The sequence below is a fragment of the Oncorhynchus mykiss genome, chromosome 10 (genome assembly GCF_057628025.1).
Source record: "Oncorhynchus mykiss isolate SJ-2025 chromosome 10, ASM5762802v1, whole genome shotgun sequence".
Taxonomy (NCBI): Eukaryota; Metazoa; Chordata; class Actinopteri; order Salmoniformes; family Salmonidae; genus Oncorhynchus; species Oncorhynchus mykiss.
In genome coordinates this window covers 47,243,793-47,269,470 of record NC_143031.1, presented here as the reverse complement: position 1 = coordinate 47,269,470, position 25,678 = coordinate 47,243,793, and the positions used below count along the sequence as shown (strand labels likewise).

The 25,678-nt window shown below is 42.5% G+C and overlaps 1 protein-coding gene across 1 annotated transcript in view; it reads right to left on the bottom strand.

Moving 5' to 3' along the window:
- LOC110534111 (GDNF family receptor alpha-4) overlaps window positions 1-24,762 on the bottom strand; it is a 44,481-nt gene extending 19,719 nt beyond the window's left edge. The window contains exon 1 of the mRNA XM_021618784.3: window positions 24,119-24,762. Coding sequence (XP_021474459.2) covers window positions 24,119-24,227 — 109 coding nt within the window. The 5' untranslated portion in view covers window positions 24,228-24,762. The remainder of the gene's footprint in view (window positions 1-24,118) is intronic.
- Between the last annotated feature and the right edge of the window lie 916 nt (window positions 24,763-25,678).

Sequence of the window (25,678 nt, the reverse complement as noted above, 5' to 3'; positions counted from 1 at the left end):
AACTGTATCATGTTCAGTACTCGAGAATAAACGCTGCTGATTGATTTTGAGACTGGTTTCTGTCCATTTTATGCAAATAAGAGTCTTACAAATTCTTAGGAATTGACAGTGTTTAATTTTAATTGGGTATTAAAACATATAGGAATTAAATTCCTATAACAACATGAGATGAGTAATGTAGGGTATGTAAACAAAGTGGCATAGTTTAAAGTGGCTAGTGATACATGTATTACATAAAGATGCAGTAGATGTTATAGAATACAGTATATACATATGAGATGAATAATGTAGGGTATGTAAACATTATATTAAGTAGCATTGTTTAAAGTGTCTAGTGATATATTTGACATCAATTCCCATTATTAAAGTGGCTGGAGTTGAGTCAGTGTGTTGGCAGCAGCCACTCGGTGTTAGTGATGTCTGTTTAACAGTCTGATGGCCTTGAGATAGAAGCTATTTTTCAGTCTCTCGATCCCAGCTTTGATGCACCTGTATTGACCTCGCCTTCTGGATGATAGCGGGGTGAACAGGCAGTGGCTCGGGTGGTTGTTGTCCTTGATGATCTTTATGGCCTTCCTGTGACATCGGGTGGTGTAGGTGTCCTGGAGGGCAGGTAGTTTGCCCCCGGTGATGCGTTGTGCAGACCTCACCACCCTCTGGAGAGCCTTACGGTTGTGGGCGGATCAGTTGCCGTACCAGGCGGTGATACAGCCCGACAGGATGCTCTCGATTGTGCATCTATAGAAGTTTGTGTGCTTTTGGTGACAAGCCAAATTTCTTCAGCCTCCCGAGGTTGAAGAGGCGCTGCTGCGCCTTCTTCACGATGCTGTCTGTGTGGGTGGACCAATTCAGTTTGTCTGTGATGTGTACGCCGAGGAACTTAACTTACTACCCTCTCCACTACTGTCCCATCGATGTGGATAGGGTGCCAGGTGCACTGTGTTTCCTCCGACACATTGGTGCGGCTGGCTTCCGGGTTGGATGCGCGCTGTGTTAAGAAGCAGTGCGGCTTGGTTGTGTTTCGGAGGACGCATGACTTTCAACCTTCTCTCCCGAGCCCGTACGGGAGTTGTAGCGATGAGACAAGATAGTAGCTACTAAAACAATTGTATACCACGAAATTGGGGAGAAAAGGGGGTAAAATTCAAACAAACAAAAATCTTTAATGTTATGGCCATTTTGCTTCCACTGGTCCTGGGGCCTTTTAAGGTCAACGGCATCATTAACTTTACCCAGTACCAGGACATTTTAGCCAATAAACCTGGTTGCCTCTGCCAGGAGCCAGAAACTTGGCCGCAAGTGGAAATCATGAAAATCCACATTTTGCAAATGGCCATCTCAGTCTCCAGGCTTGAACCCGTGATTTGAATAGAAGAAGGCAGTCCGTAAAACAGACAAAGGACATCAAGGATCTGGAAAGATTCTGTATGGAGGAATGGTCTAAGATCCCTCCCAATGTGTTCTCTAATCTCATAAAACATTTTAGAAAACGGCTCAGTATCATTATCCTCGCAAGGTGAGGTATTGAAAGATATTGAAAACAGGGGTGCCAATAATTTTGACCCCTATTGTTTTTTAGAATTGTTTCTATTACTTGTTGAACAAAATTTATTTTTTTTAGAGCAATTCTATTTGTATAAAATATAATTTTGTTTAGCATACAATACAGCTCAGTATTTGTATTATTTATTTCAGACTTTTTTGCTCATCTTTATCAAGGGTGCCAATAAATTTGACCAAGCATGTAAGTGTAACTGATAATATTAATGACACCAAGTACTTAAATACATTCATATTAAACTAAATGCAAGATGTGCATCTTTATGAAATCCAGAATGCCATACACATCCTAATTTTAGATTTTTTTTTACCTTTATTTAACTAAGCAAGTCAGTTAAGAACAAATTCTTATTTTCAATGACAGCCTAGGAACAGTGGGTTAACTACCTGTTCAGGGGCAGAACAACAGATTTGTACCTTGTCAGCTCGGGGGTTTGAACTTGCAACCTTCCAGTTACTAGACCAACGCTCTAACCACTAGGCTACCCTGCTAAGCTACCCTGCCGCCCCAATGAAACATGTACAAATGAATAATCACATTCTAAGCTCATTTGATAGTTTGGGGAATATTGAGACCTTGGGGACTATGGAGACCTTGGGGACTATGGAGACCTTGGGGACTATGGAGACCTTGGGGACTATGGAGACCTTGGGGACTATGGAGACCTTGGGGACTATGGAGACCTTGGGGAATATGGAGACCTTGGGGACTATGGAGACCTTGGGGACTATGGAGACCTTGGGGACTATGGAGACCTTGGGGACTATGGAGACCTTGGGGACTATGGAGACCTTGGGGAATATGGAGACCTTGGGGAATATGGAGACCTTGGGGAATATGGAGACCTTGGGGAATATGGAGACCTTGGGGAATATGAGACGAGCCAGCATGTTCATACAGATGAGAGCGCTGCCCTTTTCAAAGTCATCTGGTAACAGAGAGAAGTTATTGGATTGATTGAAATGTGAACAACATTAATTCCCAAAGAGTTCAACTCGTCAGTTTGCATTGCAATTGTTGTCCTTCAGCTATCGCCATGTCATGTCCCTAGCAAAGTGTGGTGGTTGAGGCACAAGTGATAGGAGATGTGACACACACACACACACACCATTGTGAGTTCTTGACACATAATAAAGTAATATCACAGAAAAGCAGGCGGGGCCCGAGGCTTAGGTTGTGCAATTAAACAGCCTGCCAGTAATCTCCATTATGGGCAGTGGTTTGTTCATTTACTCTCCACTCCAGCATGTACGCTCCCTAAGGCTGACCAGGCCCAAGATAGACACCATCAGCAACATTTGTTTCAGAAGGCCTATCTTAATACACAGGCACATAATTAGAACCCATGTCAGGTACAGACCAGCTCGGTTAAATCTTGTCAGGCAGAGAAGTTCTAATTATGGTAATAACTTGAGCGTTCTTTATTGGCACGATGATGAAGAGTCGCCACGCTACATTGGGCAGTTTCACTTACGACAAAATGGGTGGGGTGGAGGAGGGAAGGGGTGTGATGAGTGAAAAGTAAGGGGTAAAAACAAAAATCTTAAGAGTGAGGAGGAGGGATGAACACCTGTGATATGTGAGGCTTCATGTGCACTATTGATTTCTCAGTGGGGCGATTTATAGAATTTGTAAGGCAAAGCTGATGGCTTGCCAGCTCAGTGACCCGCCTTAGGTTAATGTCAGAAGAGCAGCACCACACCGCATATCAACACACACAGGCCCACACACTGAACCACATCATTTAAAGTAAACACACATTTACTTATCCATCCGTTCTCACCGCGAAATAGTTAGTTAAACACACAACCACTACATTGCCTAGCAACATAAGAGGACAAGCAGGGAGCAGTTCCGCAACCAATGAATTCCACCATCTAGCCTCTCTTGTCTACAACAGTTCCTTAGAGGCGTCTTGGTAACCATTTTGTAAACATGGAAACGCTGGAGGAGTTTCAGGATCTAATATGCTCAGCGCTCACCCAGGGCACACCAGCCTTGTTTTACTGGGGTAATTGAGGGTAGAATATTGGATAATAACTCTGTTACAAACATAGGGGCTAAAAAGGAACTAAATGAAATAAATGAGCTCAACCTCAGTGAACTCTGTAAATTGGTGATGATGACAGACATGTCGGGAGGGCTGGGGTCCACTTCAGAGCTTCTCACTCCCGGGGTTTACATATCACAGGGCTACAAGGTCGGCCCAGTATACGGTTTCAAAAACAACTCCGTACCATGGGGGAAAGACATGGAAATACACTTTACTTAAAAAATAATGAGAAGAGCACACAGTAGGCGAGACAGGGGGATATTGTAACACCTTGAATTTCTTCAAACAGAAACAAGGTAGAGTGATAAAATTCTCGTAGTACATGCCCATTTAGGTTCTCTCCCGAAGCCACATATCTCACTCTTTGCAAGTTTTATGGGCAAATGTTTGTTTTTGGGGGTGAAAGCAGTTTTTTTTCACCTGCAGTAATTTTCTTATACTGTGCTGAGTATTAATGTCCAAAAATCCGAACTAGCATAATTGTCAGCACTATCTGCAAAAAAAGGGTATTTTTTTTTTCTCTCTTCTTTTTTCACATAACATAAGTGTTTGGGGTGAAAAAACAACATTTTACCAAGAAAAATACATAAATATGAAAACATGTCCATTACAGTCAATGGGTACAGTAGTTGTGGCATCTGGGTGTCCACAACAGAGGACATTTTGTGATAAGCTCTTATTTAGCTCATTTAATGTGAAAAGATTCTTACACAGTCCTGACAACTCACTTAACTATTCCTGAGATATTCACTTACTAAAAGAAAATCTGAATAACAAACTTCACAGAAATGATAATTCCTAATTACACATACTTATTTTCAAATTTCCATAAAATGTACACATTTTGATGGCGGCCATTTTTTAAGAACCAGGAAGATAAAGTTGTCAAGGTCACACCCCCACACGTGTGGAATCATTGAAAAGACAAGAATATCCTCTCAAAGGGACAACAGTACTTAATACAGTGGCTTGTATGGCAGAGATACGGACAAAGAACTGACGTCCACTAGAGAGGACAAAAATGAATTGATGGGTCTAAGGAGGCTGGATATATGTTGGCTAAACATTGACATGATTGTCATCTCACTGTTGTTGTCACTGTGATTTTAACTTACAAAAATGAACTTTAAATAACAATGGGGACCTGTAGAGTACCAAATAAGTTGTATATAATATAGTTAGGTTATCGTCATACTATTCAGATGTTTTGAGAGAAACAGAATGGCCATCCACAAACATTGGTGTCACTGTAAATAATGTTACGTACTTAGAAATACTTATATTTCTTGCGAAATCATCACATATGTCTATGATAATATGATCATTCATAAACATGAATGATTTTGAAGTCAACATTTTACTGCAGTGAGCTAAATCAGGATCAGGGTGATTCTTGGTGGTCTTAAACAAATCTACTTTGAAATAGAAGTATACACCTCATACACATGGTTATGGGCTTTAAAAAAAGAAGACACCTGTACCATGTCAGATATAGAGTTGAAATGTATTCAATTTTGAGTTTGCATCCCTATGGTACACTTTATATACATCTGTGAAGACTGAAATATAACAAAACTGTTGGACATAGAAACACCAGATTTTCATCGTAAAAAAAAAAAAAAAAAAGTCGTCTTTATTAATAAATTCTGAAAAATATTAATAACATTCCACCCATGAGGCCAAAAAGGGCACTTTTGCTCATTAACTGCAGGAAAGAGACTCTACTTTTCAAATTAATATCAATATATTGATCCAACTAGTGTGGTCACGATAACAGAATTTTGACGTGGATACAGAGACAAGGTTAAGTATCACGATACTCGATACCATCACAATACTCAATACCAAAACGATACCATGCAAAAAAAAAGAAAACATATTAGCCAAAGTCACAGAATGGCACTTGATCCTGACAGAAACTCAGCTGCTCCTCTGATCAATCGTTTAAGTTCAATATCATTATTTTTTACGTCAACATTTTCCAGAGACAGCCATGTATGCATTAATGAATCAATTACACAATCCATTTGACTTTGGTAAAAACAATCTAACTTCATAACAACATAATGGTAATCATGTATTTCAATAGTAAATCTCTATTGATAAACTGTGTAATCAAGATGTAGTCTAGGCCAATTCACAATATAGGTGAATGAGTATTCAATAGGAGTGTGTGCATGCATTGAGTGATTGAGCTTATTTTGGCTGATTTCATGGGGCTACAGACAGATGACAAACAATCTGTTTCCCTTCTATTTGGGACTTATTTTACTGTACTGATCAACAACATTAGCATACATCTCTTTAACCAGCAATGACGTCATTCACGGGGCAAGAGAGAAGCGGCCCATCGGAGCCCTATGCACATACACAGTCAGTTCACTGAGGCAATAGATCATCTTAGGGAGAGACGTGAGACAGGGACCGATTAAGTGAATGAATAAAGTTTTGGTGGCTTTGAAATCAGCATATTTTCCATTATGGTTTGCATATTATCACAAACAAAGTACCTCGATATAGGGAAGTGGCGGTCATGACATTTTGTCAGCCGGTGACTGCCAAGCAAATAACTGCCGGTCTCACGGTAATTGACCGTTTAATTAACATAAACACATTTAGCATCTCATGGCTTGCATGCTCAGCCTACAAGCCACAGATGCAGACCAGATCTACATGTTAAAAAGTCTAATAAATCCATGTAATATAACCTACACCATCACAATACATCCATTATACATTTCAGACAGGTCTAAAGAAACATGATATGAAGAAAATGTTGTCTATTTCAGAAGAGCAGAATAGCATCCTCTGAGGTTTCCTTATGTTGGGCTCCCGAGTGGCGTAGCGTTCTAAGTTGCTGCATCTCAGTGCAAGAGACGTCACTGCAGTCCCTGGTTTGAATCCAGGCCGTATCACATCCAGCCGTGATTGGGAGTCCCATAGGGAAGGCGCACTATCGGCCCAGTGTCGTCCGGGTTTGGCCGGGGTAGGCCGTCCATTGTAAATGAGAATTTGTTCTTAACTGACTTGCCTAGTTAAATAACATTTTATAAAATGTTAGGCTGATGGCTGTGCCATATGCCATATGGCTGTGGGCTACACTAGTTTATTTAGCGGACAAGATTTGCTTAGAATTCTGTCATTATTATTTTATATTATATATTTTATATTTTCTAGTATGAGGAATACAATTGAACATAGCGGAATAAAGGTTTAGGGAGTGCGCACGTGTTGAGCGGTTAGCAAAGAAACAGGTACTCCTATATGCTTAATTTAGAGTTATTTATGTAACTTTAGTTGTGATACAAACGTTGGGCTATATGTTTAGATTTTTAATACATTCTAAGGCTGCATCATGCGACTCTAAAGATGACTTGAAACAAGTTGCATGGAAGGCATGGAAGGTTTTTTGCTCAGGCTGTACACACTTCGTCAGTCTCTCATTTACAATTTGACAAGCATTTGATAATGCCTCAAATTTCCCGGCGGCATCTCCTTTGTGTGGCCGTAATGCCCCTTAAAAAATCCATGCCTTTTGCGGCCAGTTGTCTTTATGTCCTTGGGCTGAAAATAATAATAATAATAATTCCCTTGTCCCGGCTGCACGCTCTGAAGAACCTCTCACTCACAAGGCTCTCTGTCACATGATCGGGTCTTTCTCACGGGCTACAAGTGAAGACGCAACTGCGCGCATCCTTATCCAATTCCGAGGTGCATGTTGAAGAACTGTACACATTTACTTTTCGTCAGCCAACAAGATGAGTAGACCTAACTAACAGCAAAAGCACTAGCCTATGTCAATCTACTATCCCCCACAGTACAAAAGTTGCCCTATTCTGTGCGAGAAATAAATATTACAAACATAGCCTGGGAGAGTTGTGGGATGCGATAGATCCCAAGTGAATACAACCACTAGCATCAAAAAAATGTTTTTAAGTACTGAGTACTGAGTACTGAGGTTGTGATACAAACCTTATCAAAACATATAGTACTCTTTGCTAGGCTACATGAGGTGTGAGACTATGATTTGAAAAAAGTGATAGGCTAATATTGTCACCCATCAGACTATTCTTGATTTAATCCTGTCTTTACATATACTAAACAATATATGTGTAAGGTTCTGCTTTTCTTTTCTAAGTCAACCTTTTGATCCTTTTCTTTGTGTTCTTGAACATAGCCCTGTTTATTTGTCTTCTGGAACGTAGCCCTGTCTTTTATTTTTGTTAATTGATTTCACCTGTGTTTGTTTCTCACCTGATCTCATCAGCTCCCTATTTAGTTCAGTTCTTTCTGTTTGTATGGTTGTGAGGTATCGTTTGTTTTTAACTACCTACCTGTGTTTGACCATTGCCTCCCTGTGACCATGATTCCTGCCTTCTGCAAAGGCTTAATTAACATCTGCCACGCTCTGTGCGTGAATCTACACCTTTTTCTCCCTGAGTATTCATTACAATATGTGTGAAATTTGTCTTGATTTAGAACGGATGATTATCATGCACCTGTCTCGAAACGGGCAGGGGGAAAAAATACATGTCATCAATGCACTTACATTGCGAATGGAGGACTCTATCCCGTGGTTCATTTTCATGCCAGCCAGGTAAGCTATACACCTGTTGTAAAGCGAACCAATGTTCTTAATATTAGGAAAGTTGGAAAATAAATATAGTAGGTCTAACCTAAAGAACTGATGGGATCCTCCTCTTTCTAATAGAGTCCATCACCCTGTTTTCTCACGCAATTGTATAACTTATAGAAATGTTGCGCAACATAAGCTCATGTTTGATTAGATTTTTGATTACATTTGCATTGATGTCAAAGTGATTAGAGGGACAACATAGTGCTGAGTATTATGCAGTTATCAAGTTTGGTAGGCTACTAATAACCATAAGGAGCATTAGAGCTCGGAGAAGCCTAATGACCATGACTAAATGGTCACATGGAATTTGACTGCCATCATGACTCGTGACCGCCGGTGTGGCGGTAATATGGTCACCGGTCATCATAACAGGCCTACCTGGGTAGTGAATTTATGTTCGCTTCAGCTGTGAACTTCCAAGGAAAGTTATCATACAAAGCTGGAAGCTACTGGTATCTTCTTGCATTGTAAAGTGTTTTGCAAAACAGCAATTAACAGTTTCTACATGCCGTGTTGCATTATTCAAGTGTGTTAACTTCTGTGCAGCGGGGATTAGCTCATGTGGGGATTAACTCATGATGCAGCCCAGACACCCAGTGCAGGCTAAATGGAGCAGGCACGGTGCACTATAACTGGGTCATCGGCTGGGCTAATAGACAGACGTGATCCATGAGACACATTTGACAGAAGTACAGAAAGTAACAGAAATTGTTGTACCGAACCGTTTTTTGTCATGTTCTAGTATGGCAGTCTTGGGTAAGACGAAGGTAGGAGGGGTGTGTCTCTGTTAAAAACAGCTGGTAAACAATCTCTAATATAAAGGAAGTCTCAAGTTTTTGCTCGCCTGAGTAAGAAAACCTCATGATAAGCTGCAGACTATACTATTTACCAAGAGAGTTTATCAATATTTTTCATAACTGTCTGTCTATTTACCACCACAAACTGATGCTGGCACTAAGACCGCACTCTACGAGATGTACAGGACCATAAGCAAACAAGAAAATGCACATTCAGAGGCTGCGTTTTTCGTGGCCTGTGATTTTCATGCAGGGAAACTGAAATCTGTTTTACCTAATTTTTACCACATTTTTACCAGCATGTTAACTGTGCAACTACAGTTGACAACTCTAGATCACCTTTACTCTACACACAGAACCACATACAAGGCCCTCCATTTGGCAAAATAACTATATCTTCCCGTTTCCTGCTTACAAGCAAAAACTCAAACAGGAAGTACCAGTGACTCGCTCAATACAGAAGTGGTCCGATGAAGCGGATGCTAAGCTACAGGACTGTTTCACTAACACAGACTGGAATATGTTCCAGGATTAATCCGATAACATTGAGGAGTTTACCACATCAGTCACTGGCTTCATTACTAAGTGCATCAATGACATTGTCCCCAAAGTAACCGTACGTACATACCCCAACCAGAAGCCATTGATTACAGGCAACATCCGCACTGAGCTGAAGGCTAGAGCTGCCGCTTTCAAGGAGCGACTTCCGCTCAAAGCCTGCTACACCGGCTTTGACGCTCAATGGATATGTCAGGTCTTGCAAACTATCACAGCTTACAAAGGGAAACAGCCCTGGGATGCCAAGCAACGCAAGCCTACAAGATTAACAAAATGCCTTCTATGCTCACTTTGAGGCAAGCAACCCTGAACCATGCTTGAGATCACCAGCTGATTCAGAAAGACTGATCTTGCTCACCATAGCCAATGTGAATAAGACCTTTAAACGGGTTAACATTCACAAGTCCATGGGGACAGATGGAATACCAGAACGCATACCTTAGAAGTAACTGGCAAGTGTCTTCACTGACATTTTCAACCTATCCTTCACCTGGTCTATTAAACCAACTTGTTTCAAGCAGACTACGTGAGTCCCTGTGCCCAAGAATGCCAAGGTAACCTGGCTAAATGACTATGGCCCCATAGCACTTTTGGTCATGGCTCACATCAACACCATCATCTCAGAAACCCTGGACCCACTCCAATTCACATACAGCCCCAACAGATCCACAGTGTGGAGTACAAATCTACATTGTACCCCACACTGCCCTCACCCACCTGGACAAAATGAATACCTATTTAAGAATGCTGTTCATTGACCCTAACTCAACATTTAACCTGTTAGATCTCTAGGGGCGCTATTTCATTTTTGGATAAAAAACGTTCCCGTTTTAAGCACAATATTTTGTCACGAAAAGATGCTCGACTATGCATATTCTTGACAGTTTTGGAAAGAAAACACTCTGAAGTTTCAGAATCTGCAAAGATTTTGTCTGTAAGTGCCCCAGAACTCATTCTACAGGCGAAACCAAGATGATGCATCAACCAGGAATTAGCAGAATTTCTGAAGCTCTGTTTTCCATTGTCTCCTTATATGGCTGTGATTGCGCAAGGAATGAGCCTACACTTTCTGTCGTTCGCCCAAGGTCTTAGCAGCATTGTGACGTATTTGTAGGCATATCATTGGAAGATTGACCATAAGAGACTACATTTTCCAAGTGTCCGCCTGGTGTCCTGCGTGGAATTCGGTGCGCAATTGCCAGCTGCTTGTACTTTACCATTTGATTCAGGGGAGAAACCATGTGTCGAAGAACGATGTATCAATGAAGAGATATGTGAAAAACACCTTGATGATTGATTCTAAACAACGTTTGCCATGTTTTCAGTCGATATTATGGAGTTAATTTGGAAAAAAGTTTGCGTTTTGAGGACTGAATTTTCGGGGTTTTTTTGGTAGCCAAATGTGATGTATAAAATGGAGCTATTTCTAATACACAAATAATCTTTTTGGAAAAACTGAGCATCTGCTATCTAACTGAGAGTATCCTCATTGAACACATCAGAAGTTCTTCAAAGGTAAATGATTTTATTTGAAGGCTTTTATGTTTTTGTTGAAATGTTGCGTGCTGGATGCTAACGCTAATGCTAACGCTAAATGCTTTGCTAGCTAGCTACTTTTACACAAATTGTTTTCCTATGGTTGAGAAGCATATTTTGAAAATCTGAGATGACAGTGTTGTTTACAAAAGGCTAAGCTTGCGAGATGGCATATTTATTTCATTTCATTTGCGATTTTCATGAATAGTTAACGTTGCGTTATGGTAATGAGCTTGAGGCTGTAGTCACGATACCGGATCCGGGTTTGGGAGATCAGAGAGGTTAACACCATAGTCCCCTCCAAGCTCATCACCAAGCTCAGGAGCCTGGGACTGAAAACCTTCCTGTCTAGCCATGTTATTTTTACTTGTCATTGTTGTTCTTTATTCACTGTGTATTTATTCCTCCTGTCACTATTTCATTTTTTGGTTTTCTTTAACTCTGCATTGTTGAAAAAGGACCCGTAAGTAAGCATTTCACTGTTAGTCTACACCTGTTGTTTTACGAAGCATGTAACAAATAACGTTTGATTTGATCCCGGACGCGTAGAAAGCTGTTCCCCGTTCCCACTTCGGCCAATTGGATCACGCCTCTCGGTTCCTACTCCCTGCTTACGAGCAGCAACTCAAGAGGAAGCCACCAACACAGAGAATAGTGAGGCGCTGGACAGAAGCAGACTCAAATCTGCAGGACTGTTATGAGAACATTGACTGGAATTGTTTTCAAAGATTCATTCGCCCAGGATTCATTGATCAACATTGAGGAATATACATAGTCAATAACTGGCTTCATTAGAAAATGCATTGATTATGTTGTACCCACAATAACAATCCGGACCAAACAAAACCAAATACCCTGGATGAATGGAGAAATCAGTGCTGCGAGCCCATAGTACAGCATTCAAAGTCAGCAGAAAGAACCTGGATGACTCGGTGGCGTGTGACGCTCCGCAAATCCATTGGGGACGCAAAAAGACAATACAAAAATCAAACTTCTTCAACAACTCAGACACCTGAAGGGACACATGTGGCAAGGACTACAGATTATCATGGACTACAAAGGCAAATCCAGCAGTGTTGTGCCCACTTAAGAACATTCTATGCTCTCCTTTGAGGCAGACAATACCAAGCCATCCAGGAAGGCTCTCGCTGCTCCGGACGACCAGGTGTTTTTGCTCTCTGAGGTTGACGTGAGGAAAACTCTAAAAATAGTTAATACCCAAAATGCTGCCAGCCCAGATGGCATCCCTGGCCGCGTGCTGACCAGCTGGCAAGCGTCTTCTCGGACATCATCAACCTGTCCCTGTCCCAGGCTGTAGTCCTCACTTGCTTCAAGGAGACCACCATTGTCCCAGTGCCCAAGAAAACCAAGGTGGCATGCCCAAATGACTATCGCCCCGTTGCATTCCCCCCGGTCATCATGAAGTGCTTTGAGGCACATTGGACCCACTCCAATTTGGCTACCACTCCAACAGATCCACGGAAGATGCCATTTCCATCGCTATTCATACCGTTGTAACACATCTGGACAAGAGGGACACCTACAGTATGTGAGAATGCTGTTCATTGACTACACTTCAGCATTCAACACTATTGATCCCTCCAAGCTCGACACCAAGCTCAGTGCCCTGGGTCTGGACACCACCCTCTGGAACAGGATCCTGGACTTCCTGATGGGAAGACCACAGGCTGTGAGGATTTGCAACAACACCCCTCTACATTGAATCATAACACAGGGGCCCCCCAGGGGTGTGTCCTCACTCCCTGTTCACCCACAACTGCATGGCTTTGCATGACACCAACTCCATTATCAAGTTTGCTGACAACACCATGGTTGTAGGCCTGATTACCAACAATGACGAGTCAGCCTATAGAGAGGAGGTAAGTGAATTGGCATTGTGGTGCCAGGACAACAACCTCACCCTCAACGTTAGCAAAACAAAGTTGATTGTTTACTCCAGGAAGCAGAGAAGGAAACACATCAACGGGACTGCAGGAGAGAGTCAGCAGTTTTAAGTCCCTTGGAGTCCACATCACCAAGGACTTGACATGGACCAACAACACCACCACACTTGTCAAGAGGGTGCAAAAGTGCCTCTACTTCCTAAAGTGGTTGAAGAAATTTGGCATGCCACCCTGGCACTGTTAATTCATCAACAAAAATAGAGGATTCATCAAACACCTATTTTTCAGTGGAAATTGACGAGACTATAACCCAGCTAGCACATGATGTTCTGAGAACCATATGTTGGTGAGAGCGTAGTTGTCCTATGGCTATTTTGCATACATCCTTCCCACAACTTTCTGGGAATGGTGCAGGATAGCTGCTTAGCTTTGGACTATTCTCATTACATTCAAGGAACTTGACAAAAAAAATGTTGTATTGGTATTTCAATACTTCAACAGAATGTTTCCTAAAAGTTCAAACCTTCAAATAACCATCGTTTTTGTTTTTCATTTGACCTTTCAGGAAACTTAAGGCTTTGTTCCCAGAACCAATGGGAAACCCAAAACCTAAAAAAAAAAAAACACAACTTCCAAGGAACCTAATGTGCTAGCTGGGAACTAACTGAATAGACCCAGAAAGGTCAGTTACCTGAAATGAGACAAAATGATCTGTGACTAAATTCTGACGAAGTGTGCTGGACAGTAGTGATAAGCAGAATTAATATTAGCAGGACGTGCGCAGCACAGTTTTGTTCAGGAGTGGGAAGGACGCGCCACATACCACACACAGCCTACATCAGCTGGTGAGCTGCGGGGGAACAAACGATGAGTGTAGGCAGACGGGCACACAGGCTTCGCTCCGGCTCCGGCTCCACCTCCTAGCTATAGCTAATAAGTTGGGGGGCGGGGCATTCACAAGGATGCAAAGTTTTGGAATGTTCAGATAGAAATATGCTATGTAGAACCAACATGCCTCTCTGACATGTTGAACAAGGAATAACAATGGTTCTATTCATAGTATTTCCATCTGCAATGTGGAAGATTATATTGCAACTGAACGTGGCCCTGGTACCATTAACAGTAGCCTATATTTGATGGCACATGAAGAAAGGAAAAGGGATCGCAAAAAACATTTATTGACTAAATTCCTCTTGCCATTACAGTATCTGACTGGGTAAATAACTTTATTTAGAGTTAATGTGGACCCAGTGACTCAGACTTGAGCACTTGGACAAGGACTCGAACACTGGGACTTGGGACTTCAGCCACAGGGTTGGTCGACTCATGACTAGACCATTGGTGACTCGGACTTGAACTCGAGCAAAGGTGACTTGGGACTCGATTCGGAACCAAGGTTTAGTGACTTGACTACATCATTTGGCGAACCAATCATTAACTCCAGTTCAAAGTCATCAGCTCCCAGTCTACTTTTGGACATCAATGTGGCTACGGCATCTGTGGAATGTTGACAACAATGGCAAGGACATAACCAAGTGATAGACATGCAACCCATTCTAATTTGCCAATACTTTGCAGCACCATCTGGTGTTTGTGCTACTCTCTCTCTCTGTGTGAATACAGTTGAAGTTGGAAGTTTACATACACTTAGGTTGGAGTCATTCAAACTCGTTTTTCAACCACTCCACAAATTGAAGGTTGTGCAATGTAACAGCAATATTTAGACTTATGGATACCACCCATTTGATAAAATACATAACGGTTCCATATTTCACTGAAAGAATAAACATTTAGTTTTTGAAATGACAGTTTCCGGATTTTACCATATTAATGACTTAAGGCTCGTATTTCTGTGTGTTTATGATATTATAATTAAGCCTATGATTTGATATGATAGAGCAGTCTGACTGAGCGGTGGTAGGGAGCAGCAGGATTGTAAGCATTCATTCAAACTGCACTTTCCTGCGTTTGCCAGCAGCTCTTCGCAATGCTTGAAGCACAGCGCTGTTTATGACTTCAAGCCTATCAACTCCCGAGATTAGGCTGGCAATACTGTAGTGCCTATAAGAACATCCAATAGTCAAAGGCATATGAAATACAATTAGTATAGAGAGAAATAGTCCTATAATTCCAATATTAACTACAACCTAAAACTTCTTAACTGGGAGTATTGAAGACTCATGTTAAAAGGAACCACCAGCATTCATATGTTATGGGTTATATCCTTCCTGTTATACCCATATATCCCATATGGGTTATATCCTTCCTGTTTGGCCCTGTCCGGGGGTGTCCTCGGAGTGGGCCACAGTGTCTCCTGACCCCTCCTGTCTCAGCCTCCAGTATTTATGCTGCAGTAGTTTATGTGTCGGGGGGCTAGGGTCAGTTTGTTATATCTGGAGTACTTCTCCTGTCCTATTCGGTGTCCTGTGTGAATCTAAGTGTGCGTTCTCTAATTCTCTCCTTCTCTCTTTCTCTCTCTCGGAGGACCTGAGCCCTAGGACCATGCCCCAGGACTACCTGACATGATGACTCCTTGCTGTCCCCAGTCCACCTGGCTGTGCTGCTGCTCCAGTTTCAACTGTTCTGCCTTATTATTATTCGACCATGCTGATCATTTATGAACATTTGAACATCTTGGCCATGTTCTGTTATAATCTCCACCCGGCACAGCCAGAAGAGGACTGGCCATCCCACATATGCTCTCTCTAATTCTCTCTTTCTTTCTCTCTCTCGGAGGACCTGAGCCCTAGGACCATGCCCCAGGAATACCTGACATGATGACTCCTTGCTGTCCCCAGTCCACCTGACTGTGCTGCTGCTCCAGTTTCAACTATTCTGCCTTATTATTATTCGACCATGCTGGTCATTTATGAACATTTGAACATCTTGACCATGTTTTGTTATAATCTCCACCCGGCACAGCCAGAAGAGGACTGGCCACCCCACATAGCCTGGTTCCTCTCTAGGTTTCTTCCTAGGTTTTGGCCTTTCTAGGGAGTTTTTCCTAGCCACCGTGCTTCTTCACCTGCATTGCTTGCTGTTTGGGGTTTTAGGCTGGGTTTCTGTACAGCACTTTGAGATATCAGCTGATGTACGAAGGGCTATATAAAATAAATTTGATTGATTGATTCATACAGTGGGGCAAAAAAGTATTTAGTCAGCCACCAATTGTGCAAGTTCTCCCACTTAAAAAGATGAGGCCTGTAATTTTCATCATAGGTACACTTCAACTATGACAGACAAAATGAGAAGAAAAAATGCAGAAAATCACATTGTAGGATTTTTAATGAATTTATTTGCAAATTATGGTGACATATTGATCGATCGATAGTCCGATTAATCGGTATCTACTTTTTTTGGTCCTCCAATAATTGGTATCGGTGTTGAAAAATCATAATCGATCGGCCTCTAGTCTGATGAGTCAAAAATGTAACTCTTTGGCCTGAACGCAAAGCGCTATGTCTAGAGAACCAAGCACAGCTCATCACCCATCTAACACCATCCCTACTGTGAAGCATGGTGGAAAGACTTGAGGACTTCTGTTCCCACCTAACTTTACAGAGTTTGAGAAAATCTTGCAGGGAAGAATTGGAGAAAATCCCAAAATATAGATGTACAAGGCTTATTACAGACATACCCAAGATGACTCAAAGCTGTAATCACCACCAAAGGTATTGACTCAAAGTATTGAGTCAGGGGTGTGAATACTTATATATTCCATGTGTATCCTGTACATACGACTAATAACACTTGAAACTGAAACTTGGGATTTTAATTTCCACTTTGAAATTTCAGGCTTGATTATCCCTTACGAAAAATTTATCAACCCCTACCAAAATGTCCATGAATTATAATCCACATAATAATTCATATTTCCTGTTGCTTGCAGGATTATTTTTCCTGCTGTAGCAAACTGCCTGTAACAAAATTAAGATCCTGCGTCTGTAGCAAGCCCCAAATATCTAAGGTGTGAGTTGAGTAATTTTGTTTCAAATAGAATATCCAAGTCAAGTAATTAAATCTGAAGGGTGCCACATACACAAAGGTAGATCATTTGTTTTGTTATTTTGACCTGAATCATAAGTATGATGAATATGAGTGAATCTTGAAATCACTGATCATCAATTCCCTTTTACAGGCAAAAGTCAAGACGGCAAGGGATGACCTCATTCACTTATTCATACTGACAAACAAAGATGGGAGGACGAAGATAAAGGGACGGGGATAAGAGGAAGGGTAACAGGATGATAGCAGAAATAATCTCTATTTTTCCTTGTGTTCTTTGGAACAGTCTTAAAAAGAGAAGGAGATATGCATTGATTAGTCAGATGGAAGGAAACATGGAAATAAATGTAATCTACTGGGATGTGTGGAAGTTTGTCTTGTGCTCTTGTAAGTGTTTTAATAAGACCGGTCAAGACATACCCTTGATAGTGCCGGGGACGAGGGATGCATCTTGTGGGGAACAAATTTGACGAACACAGCCAAATACTGGTCCAAAGTCACAAGAACACACACATGCTCACCTAGGCCAAAGATGTGATGTGCACAATTATATACATGCAATGAGGGCAAAATGTATCTAAGAAAACACCTGACAGACACACAAACACATACAAATGCAAGACACACACACACAGCTTACACACAATGGCACACAGACAGACACACCCACTCTGGGCTACCCTCCCAACCATGGATAGAGCTCTGTGCCATCTGCTCCTGGAGACCAACAGTGTGTTCCAAATCAAGGTTATCAACAAAACACACACATGCAAATGTTCCCTCTACCGACTGACTCCCTGACTGTACTGTATGTCTTTGCCTCTCCACTGGTAAGTCACTTTCAAACATCTGCGTTTACATCATGTCAACATTACTGCCAGCTGCGGCCCAGTTTGTGACTTAGTGGTCTCCCAGAAGTTGTTGATGACACTTTTTAAAGGTGACATCATTTCTTGTATCAGTCTCCGGAGATAAGTGCATATTGTACACGGCTCCTGGTAGCAGTGAAGTAATCGTATCGGTGTGTATGTGTGCCACACAAAACCAAGATTTGACATGCCCTGTTTGCGATAGACAAAGGGGTTTATGTATTCGATTTTACAGTTACAAAGAAGCTCATAGATTACTGTTTAACAAAAAAATGAAAACAAAGTCGTCATTGGATTCAATGGACTAGTATAAGCAGCAACAGCAGCATCAGTGTGTGTTCCTGATTTATTCTGTAACAGGTTTGACTTGTAGGTACATTGACAAGGCACACTTAGAGTATGTTGTTGTGGCGTTATTCTGACCGTGTACTGTCTGAGGTGGTAGAGCGGTGTGGCCGAGTACTGATAGTACTACTAGATTATGCATGTCCCTTGCCATATAATTTGTAGGTACCCGACAGGGATAGAAATGGGCATCACAGGGAAACTGACAGGATTAACTCTACATTGCAGATGACAGGTCTGGACCATTCTGAAAAATGGTCAGCCTCAGGAGCAAAATGGCTGTCTGTCAATCTCTGATCCATTAAAAAAATTGTAAAGGCGATTGAGTGCTCCAGTGTCATTACACTGAGTCCAAGTCTTCAAAGTGACTTAAGGTTCTTTCTACTAATTGTAGTCCTTGCTATGGGGACACCTTCTTGACGCTTTAGTTGCTGGGCAGAGGCACACAGTTATTCCTTTTTTGTTTGGTCTGGTGACTCACATTTTGTTTTGGAGGGATTCTAAGTTGGATTCAAGCATACCTCTAACTTTATTATATTGATGTCAGAAGCAGGAGGGTGACTGATGAACAATGACAGCTACATTGTTCATCGTTCAAGACAATCATTCAAAGAGAAACGTCCTGAACAAACACAGCAATTGAAATAGACTGATTTAAATATGTGAATGGTGAGGAATATTTGTTTAAATGTAATTGTCACCTTTATTTAACTAAGCAAGTCAGTTAAGAACAAATTCTTATTTTCAATGACGGCCTAGGAACAGTGGGTTAACTGTCTGTCCAGGGGCAGAACAACAGATTTGTACTTTGTCAGCTCGGGGGTTTGAACTTGCAACCTTCCGGTTACTAGTCCAACGCTCTAACCACTAGGCTACCCTGCGCCGAATACAACAGTGAAATGTTTACTTACAAGCCCTTAACCAACCACACAGTTAAGAAAATACTTTAAACAAGTAAGAAATGAGAATGACAAATAATTCATGGGCAGCAGTAAATAACAATAGCGGGGCTGTATACAAGGGGTACTGGTACAAAGTCAATGTGCGGGGGCACCGGTGTCGAGGTATTTGAGGTAATATGTACCTTTAGGTAGAGTTATTAAAGTGACTATGCATAGATAATAACAGAGAGTAGTAGCAGCAGCGTAGGGGGGGGGGGGGGGGGCAATGCAAATAGTCTGGGTAGCCATTTGATTAGATGTTCAGGAGTCTTATGGCTTGGGGGTAGAAACTGTTTGAAGCCTCTTGGACCTAGGCTTGGCGCTCCGGTACCGCTTGCCGTGCAGTAGCAGAGAGAACAGTCTATGACTTTTGGCCTTCCTCTGACACCACCTGGTATAGAGTTCCTGGGTGGCAGGACCAGCGATGTACTGGGCCGTTCGCACTACCCTCTGTAGTGCCTTGCGATCGGAGGCCGAGGAGTTGCCATGCCAAAACTGTTCAGTCTCATGAGGGGGAATAGGTTTTGCCGTACCCTCTTCACAACTGTCTTGGTGTGCTTGGACCATGTTAGTTTGTTGGTGATGTGGACGCCAAGGAACTTGAAGCTCTCAACCTGCTCCACTACAGCCCCGTCGATGAGAATGGGGGCGTGCTCGGTCCTCCTTTTCCTGTAGTCCACAATCATCTCCTTTGTCTTGATCACGTTGAGGGAGAGGTTGTTGTCCTTGCACCACACTGCCAGGTCTCTGACCTCCACCCTATAGGCTGTCTCATCGTTGTCGGTGATCAAGCCTACCACTGTTGTGTCATCGGCAAACTTAATGATGGTGTTGGAGTCATGCCTGGCCGCGCAGTCATGAGTGAACAGGGAGTACAGGAGGGGACTGAGCACGGACCCCCGAGGGATTTATGATGATCGATTGGGTCATTATAATACATTCTTCACAGGACTATATTAATAGCCACAATCAAAACGATTAGTTTGGCAAAAGCCTGAACAATATTTTCAACTTCTGCTGTATTTGTGGTTGGTGTGTTGGGCTACAAATATAAAGATGGCGCCATACTGGATGGCCGCCGTTTTGAATGCACTGACCTAACTTTGGTATTTTGTGACTATTTTTTTGTTTATTTTTACTTTATTTTCTCTAAATGTATTCGCTATCATTTCTTATAACTTTTGAACATCAGATCGGCAGTTACTTACCTCAATTCCAGCTTCAATTTCGACTTCAAGTTCAACTTTCTGTTATTCCGACCCAATTTTCAGGCTACCCAAGAGGAAACGCCGAAGTTACAGAGGAAAGAGAGGGGGGATCCTGGTGGGATTAAGGCTAAGGGAGAACCGGCCACCTCCTCCCTCCATTCTACTGGCCAATGCACAGACACTTGATAATAAGATGGATGACCTCCGATCGCAGATTTGCTACCAACGGGACTCTCGTAACTGCAATATTCTATGCTTTTCTAAAACATGGCTCTCGGACAAGATACCCCTCTTGGCTCTCCAACTCGATGGATTCTACATTCACTGTGCCGACAAGGCAGTGGAGTCTAGGGAAATCGAGGGGGGAGGGGTTTAGCTCTTCATCAACAACTGGTGTGCCGACTCGAGCGCGGTGGAAGTGCGACCAATTGTTCATTGGTCAAATGTCGACCCTTTTACCTCCCAACAGAGTATTCAGCTGTTATCGTGACAATTGTATACATTCCACCTCAGGACAAAAAAAATAACAAGCTGGCACTTAACAAATTGTACAAGGCTATAACCAAGCAGAAACACTTACATACAGAAGCTGCTTTTCTGGTTGCCGGCAATTAGAATTCTGTGTCATTAAGCCCATCTTCCATCAACACGTCTCTCTGGACACTAGGAGAAATAAAGTCCTAGACCACAGTTATTCTACCCACAAGCAAGCATACATGGCCCTCCCTCGTCCGCCATTCAGCAAATCAGATCATGACTACTTACTCCTGCTTCCTGTTTACAAGCAGAAACTGAAATTAACCGTGACTCGGGCCGTTGAGAAATGGTCACCAGAATCAGAGACTATGCTACAAGACCGCTTTGCTAGCGCTGATTGGAATATGTTTCCAATCATGGGGAGGACTCTGCCGAACATTTTGACAAGCTAACCAGCCAGCTTCATTAGGAAACGCATCGGTGACTTTGTCCCCACAGTTAGGGTTTGCTGCTTCCCCAATCAAAAGCCCTGGATTAACACGGAGCTAAACTAAAGGATGGGTCTAACGCACACAGGGCTATCGCAGACAACCCTGAGGCTACGGCTGAGGACAGAAACAAGAACAAGAGGTCACGTTATGACCTCTGCAGAGTCATCAAACGAGCAAAAGGACAATATAGGAATAAGGAGGAATCATATTACACAGGCTCCGACACCCGCCAAATGTGACAAGGGCTACAGTCCATTACGGATTACAAAGGAAGACCCAGCCGTGATCTGCCCAACCATGCCTCCCTACCAGATAAATGCAATGCATTTTATGCACACTTTGACAATAGCAACATCATGCGGGGTGTGAGGGCCGCCACCGACCCAGAAGATTGGGTGATCTCGCTCTCCGAGGCCGATGTGAGTAATGTCTTTAATAAAATAAATACCACGGGGCCCGATTTGGTATTCCAGGGCGTTTTCCCAGAGCATACACAGAACAGCTGGAAGGTATATTCACAGTCATCTTCAACCTTTCCTTGTATCAGTCTGTAATCCCCACATGATTTAAGATGACCACCATCATTCCTGTTCCCAAGAACTCTAAGGCTTCATGCAACAATGGCTACCCCCCTGTAGCACTCACATCTGTAATCATGAAGGTCTTTGAGAGGCTGGTTATAGCACACATCAACTCCATCATCCCAGACACCCTAGACCCACCCCAATTTGCATACCATCCCTACAGATCCATAGACACAATCTAATTTCACAGCCCTCACCGTTCCAGATAAAAGGAATACCTATGTTAGAATGCTGTTCATTGACTACAGCTCAGCATTATCCCCTCCAAGCTCGTCAACAAGCTGAGGACCCTGGGACTGAACACCTCCCTCTGCCGTCAACAAGCTGAGGACCCTGGGACTGAACACCTCCCTCTGCAAATAGATCCTGGACTTCCTGACGGGCCGTCTCCAGGTGGTGAAGGTAGGCAACATCACCTCCGCCACGTTGACCCTGAACACGGCGGCGCCACAGGGGTGTATGCTTAGTCCCCTCCTGTACTCCCTTTTCACCCACGACTCCAACACCATCATCAAGTTTGCAGAAGTCACGACGGTGGTGAGCCTGATCACTGGCGACGATGAGACAGCTTAAAGGGAGGAGGTCAGTGTCCTGGCAGTGTAGGGCCAGAACAACAACTTCTCCCTCAACGTCAGTAAGACCAAGGAGCTGATCGTGGACTACCAAAAACAGGGCGGAAAGCACGCCCCCCTCCACATCGACGGGGCTGCAGTGGAGCGGGTCGACAGCTTCAAATCAATAAGAACTTATAATGGTCCACCCACACGCACTCACATGGTGATACAGAGGGTGGTGCGGACAGCCCAGTACATCACTGGGGCCGAGCTCCCTGCCATCCAAGATCTCTATATCAGCCTGTGTGAAAGGAAGGCCTGGAAAATTGTTAGACTCCAACCACCCAAGCCATAGACTGTGTTCTCTTCTTCTGCATGGCAAGCGGTACCGGTGAATCAAGTCTGACACCAAAAGGCTCCAACAGCATGCCTCATGGCAGAATGCATTACATTTGATAGCAGCCTTCTGGTTCACACCTTTGTGATAATTTGTCTTGGACGAGCAGTCAGTGGTTTTTCCAATGACATCACAATTAACTAGGGTAAGAGCATGTTGAGCTCTATCTGTATCAGTAAAAAAAGAATGGCCAGGAAAACAAGTCTTAAAAGCAGAGTAAAGCTGTAAAAGGACCCGGCAGAACACTTTTTCCACTCTAGTCGTGTAAGTATAAGAGCAGGACAAGACCTTCAAAATGATGTCATCGAGCTATGGTCTTAACTGTGTCGATAACCATAGATCATACTGTCTCATGTTCTCGCATGCCTTTGGGAGTTGATTTAAGTGCTTCAATTTTAGTCACAAAATCTTGGTATGAAAGATTGCAACACCTTTTTATAGAGCCAGCAATTAAATATATAGCTCCTTTGTCAGCTATAGCAAGAGAGGGCACATACATGAGTTTCCTATGCTAAATGAATATGCTAAATGAAAATGACCACAGTAGAGAATTCATTTTGGATAGGCATCATGAATCCAATTCTACATTCAACACTGCATGCAATTCTTAACTTTGTGAATTGAAATTTCATGAAAACAAATGAAATACTATCCATATTGATCCTAATGAGTACTTTGATTAAAAACATTTTTTTAAATGGGAGTTGTCTGCCTAAAATAGAGAATTGAGCTGAAGTGAGAGTTTTGGAGTCTCTTTAAAACTAATAATAGGCCTAGCCTACTGTAAATTATTAATACTGTCTAATTATAAAGGATTGTCAATATTCTATTTGTCATAGAATTGCTATAAAAGTCAACTAAAACCATTGTTAGCTGTTTAACTTTGTCTCATCCAGTGAGTGCTTTCTGAACCAATGACCTGCTATATTTAGAAATAGAAGCACGCTATTATGATCCCTGGAGATGCCTTAGAAAAAAGCAACTCCCCAGACCGACTGTCCATCGGTTGAACCCTATTTTGGAAAGTGACAGACAACTAGAAAATTTGATAACGGCTTTTACAGCATTACAGTTTGGAGAGACTGGATTTTCTAAACAAGGGGGAACATTTAGTGCACAATGCGCCGGGTAATATTTCATCACTTTAGAATTGACGACATGATAAATAAACAATATTATAGTGACTGACGAATTTCGCTTACCATGACTGAGGACATTCAGAAGTATTCCAAGGACAATCATCATGCACGGCATCAGGTAAGAGAGGTCGGGGAGTTGGGGACTTCGGAGGCACTTTGTCCTCGCGCTCATTGACCCGCATGCAACATCCAGCCACACCGCGTATGTCCCAGGATCGACTGAGTGAATAAGCCAAGCCGATTCTCGCAAATGTGTGACAATTCCCAAACCTGGACTCGCAGGGATGCAACGTTTGCAGCTGTCGCGTTTTTTTTCAAAGAGAGGACAGTAAAATTGCAGTAAAATAAATTACAGTTATATTATAATTAGACGAGTGGTCAAGAATAGGTTAGCCCAAATACTGTGCATCACACACTGCAAGCGTTCCGCGGTCTTTTCAGAAAAATGTCCCTCCAAAGTTTCCGAAAGCTTAAGCGACCCAGAGGCTGAATTTGTTTAGAATCATTCTCAATTGCACTTATGTCGCCTTGCGTCGTCGGTCCTCAATTGCGCTTGCAAGACTTGAAAATAGAATAGTCAGACTGTATGGTGCAGCTCAAACACAGAGCTGTGTTGTGATTGGCCCCCGAGTAGCCTAATACACATACAGAAAAAGTCGGTGAATAAAATACCATACTCCACAGTGATACTGCGCGCCTCTGTGTGTGTGTGCGTTTACTTTGTGTATGTGTGTGTGTGTGTGTGTGTGTTTTTTACTTAAAAGAACGCGACATATTTTGTTTACAACTGTAATTACACTAGAGGCAAACAGATGTACACATATCTACAATAACATCTGCTAAATATGTGTATGCGACCAATCCAATTCTATTTGATGTACCTCAATCTTTGAGAGGATAGAGTAGGCTACATATGTGCTTCAGCATGATGAGCTGGAGTGACTACATGTTTTATTTCATCCTAACGTAAGTCTCAGTTGTGCATGCATATTCTGTACAGTACGTTTGGGGAAAATAAATATGAAAATATAATAAATATGATTGAAGTCAGAAACCAGCGTCTGAAAATCAAATTGGCAGAAAATACACGATTACCACATTAAATGTAGGCCTATACACACACATCACCTCTACATAGAGTGATAAACTTACTGAAGAACTTGATTCTAATACACCTCAAATACTTCCAGCCTGAGCAACAGCAGCATTATGCCACCACTGCCACCAGCAACTAAAACCTGAGGGGGTGAGGATGGCTGGGGGGGTCATCCAACCTGGTCTCAGAGCAGTTTGTATTATTCTGTCAGTAAATCTGAGAATCTCAAATTAGTATGATGTGTTATGATATGGTATTTATTTATCGCACACCAGCGACTCCAGTGGCGGGCCGGGCGCAGTGCACGCTAACCAAGGTTGCCAGGTGCACGGTGTTTCCTCCGACACATTGGTGCGGCTGGCTTCTGGGTTGGATGCGCGCTGTGTTAAGAAGCAGTGTGGCTTGGTTGGGTTGTGTATCGGAGGACGCATGACTTACAACCTTCGTCTCTCCCGAGCCCGTACGGGAGTTGTAGCGATGAGACAAGATAGTAGCTACTAACAATTGGATACCACGAAATTGGGGAG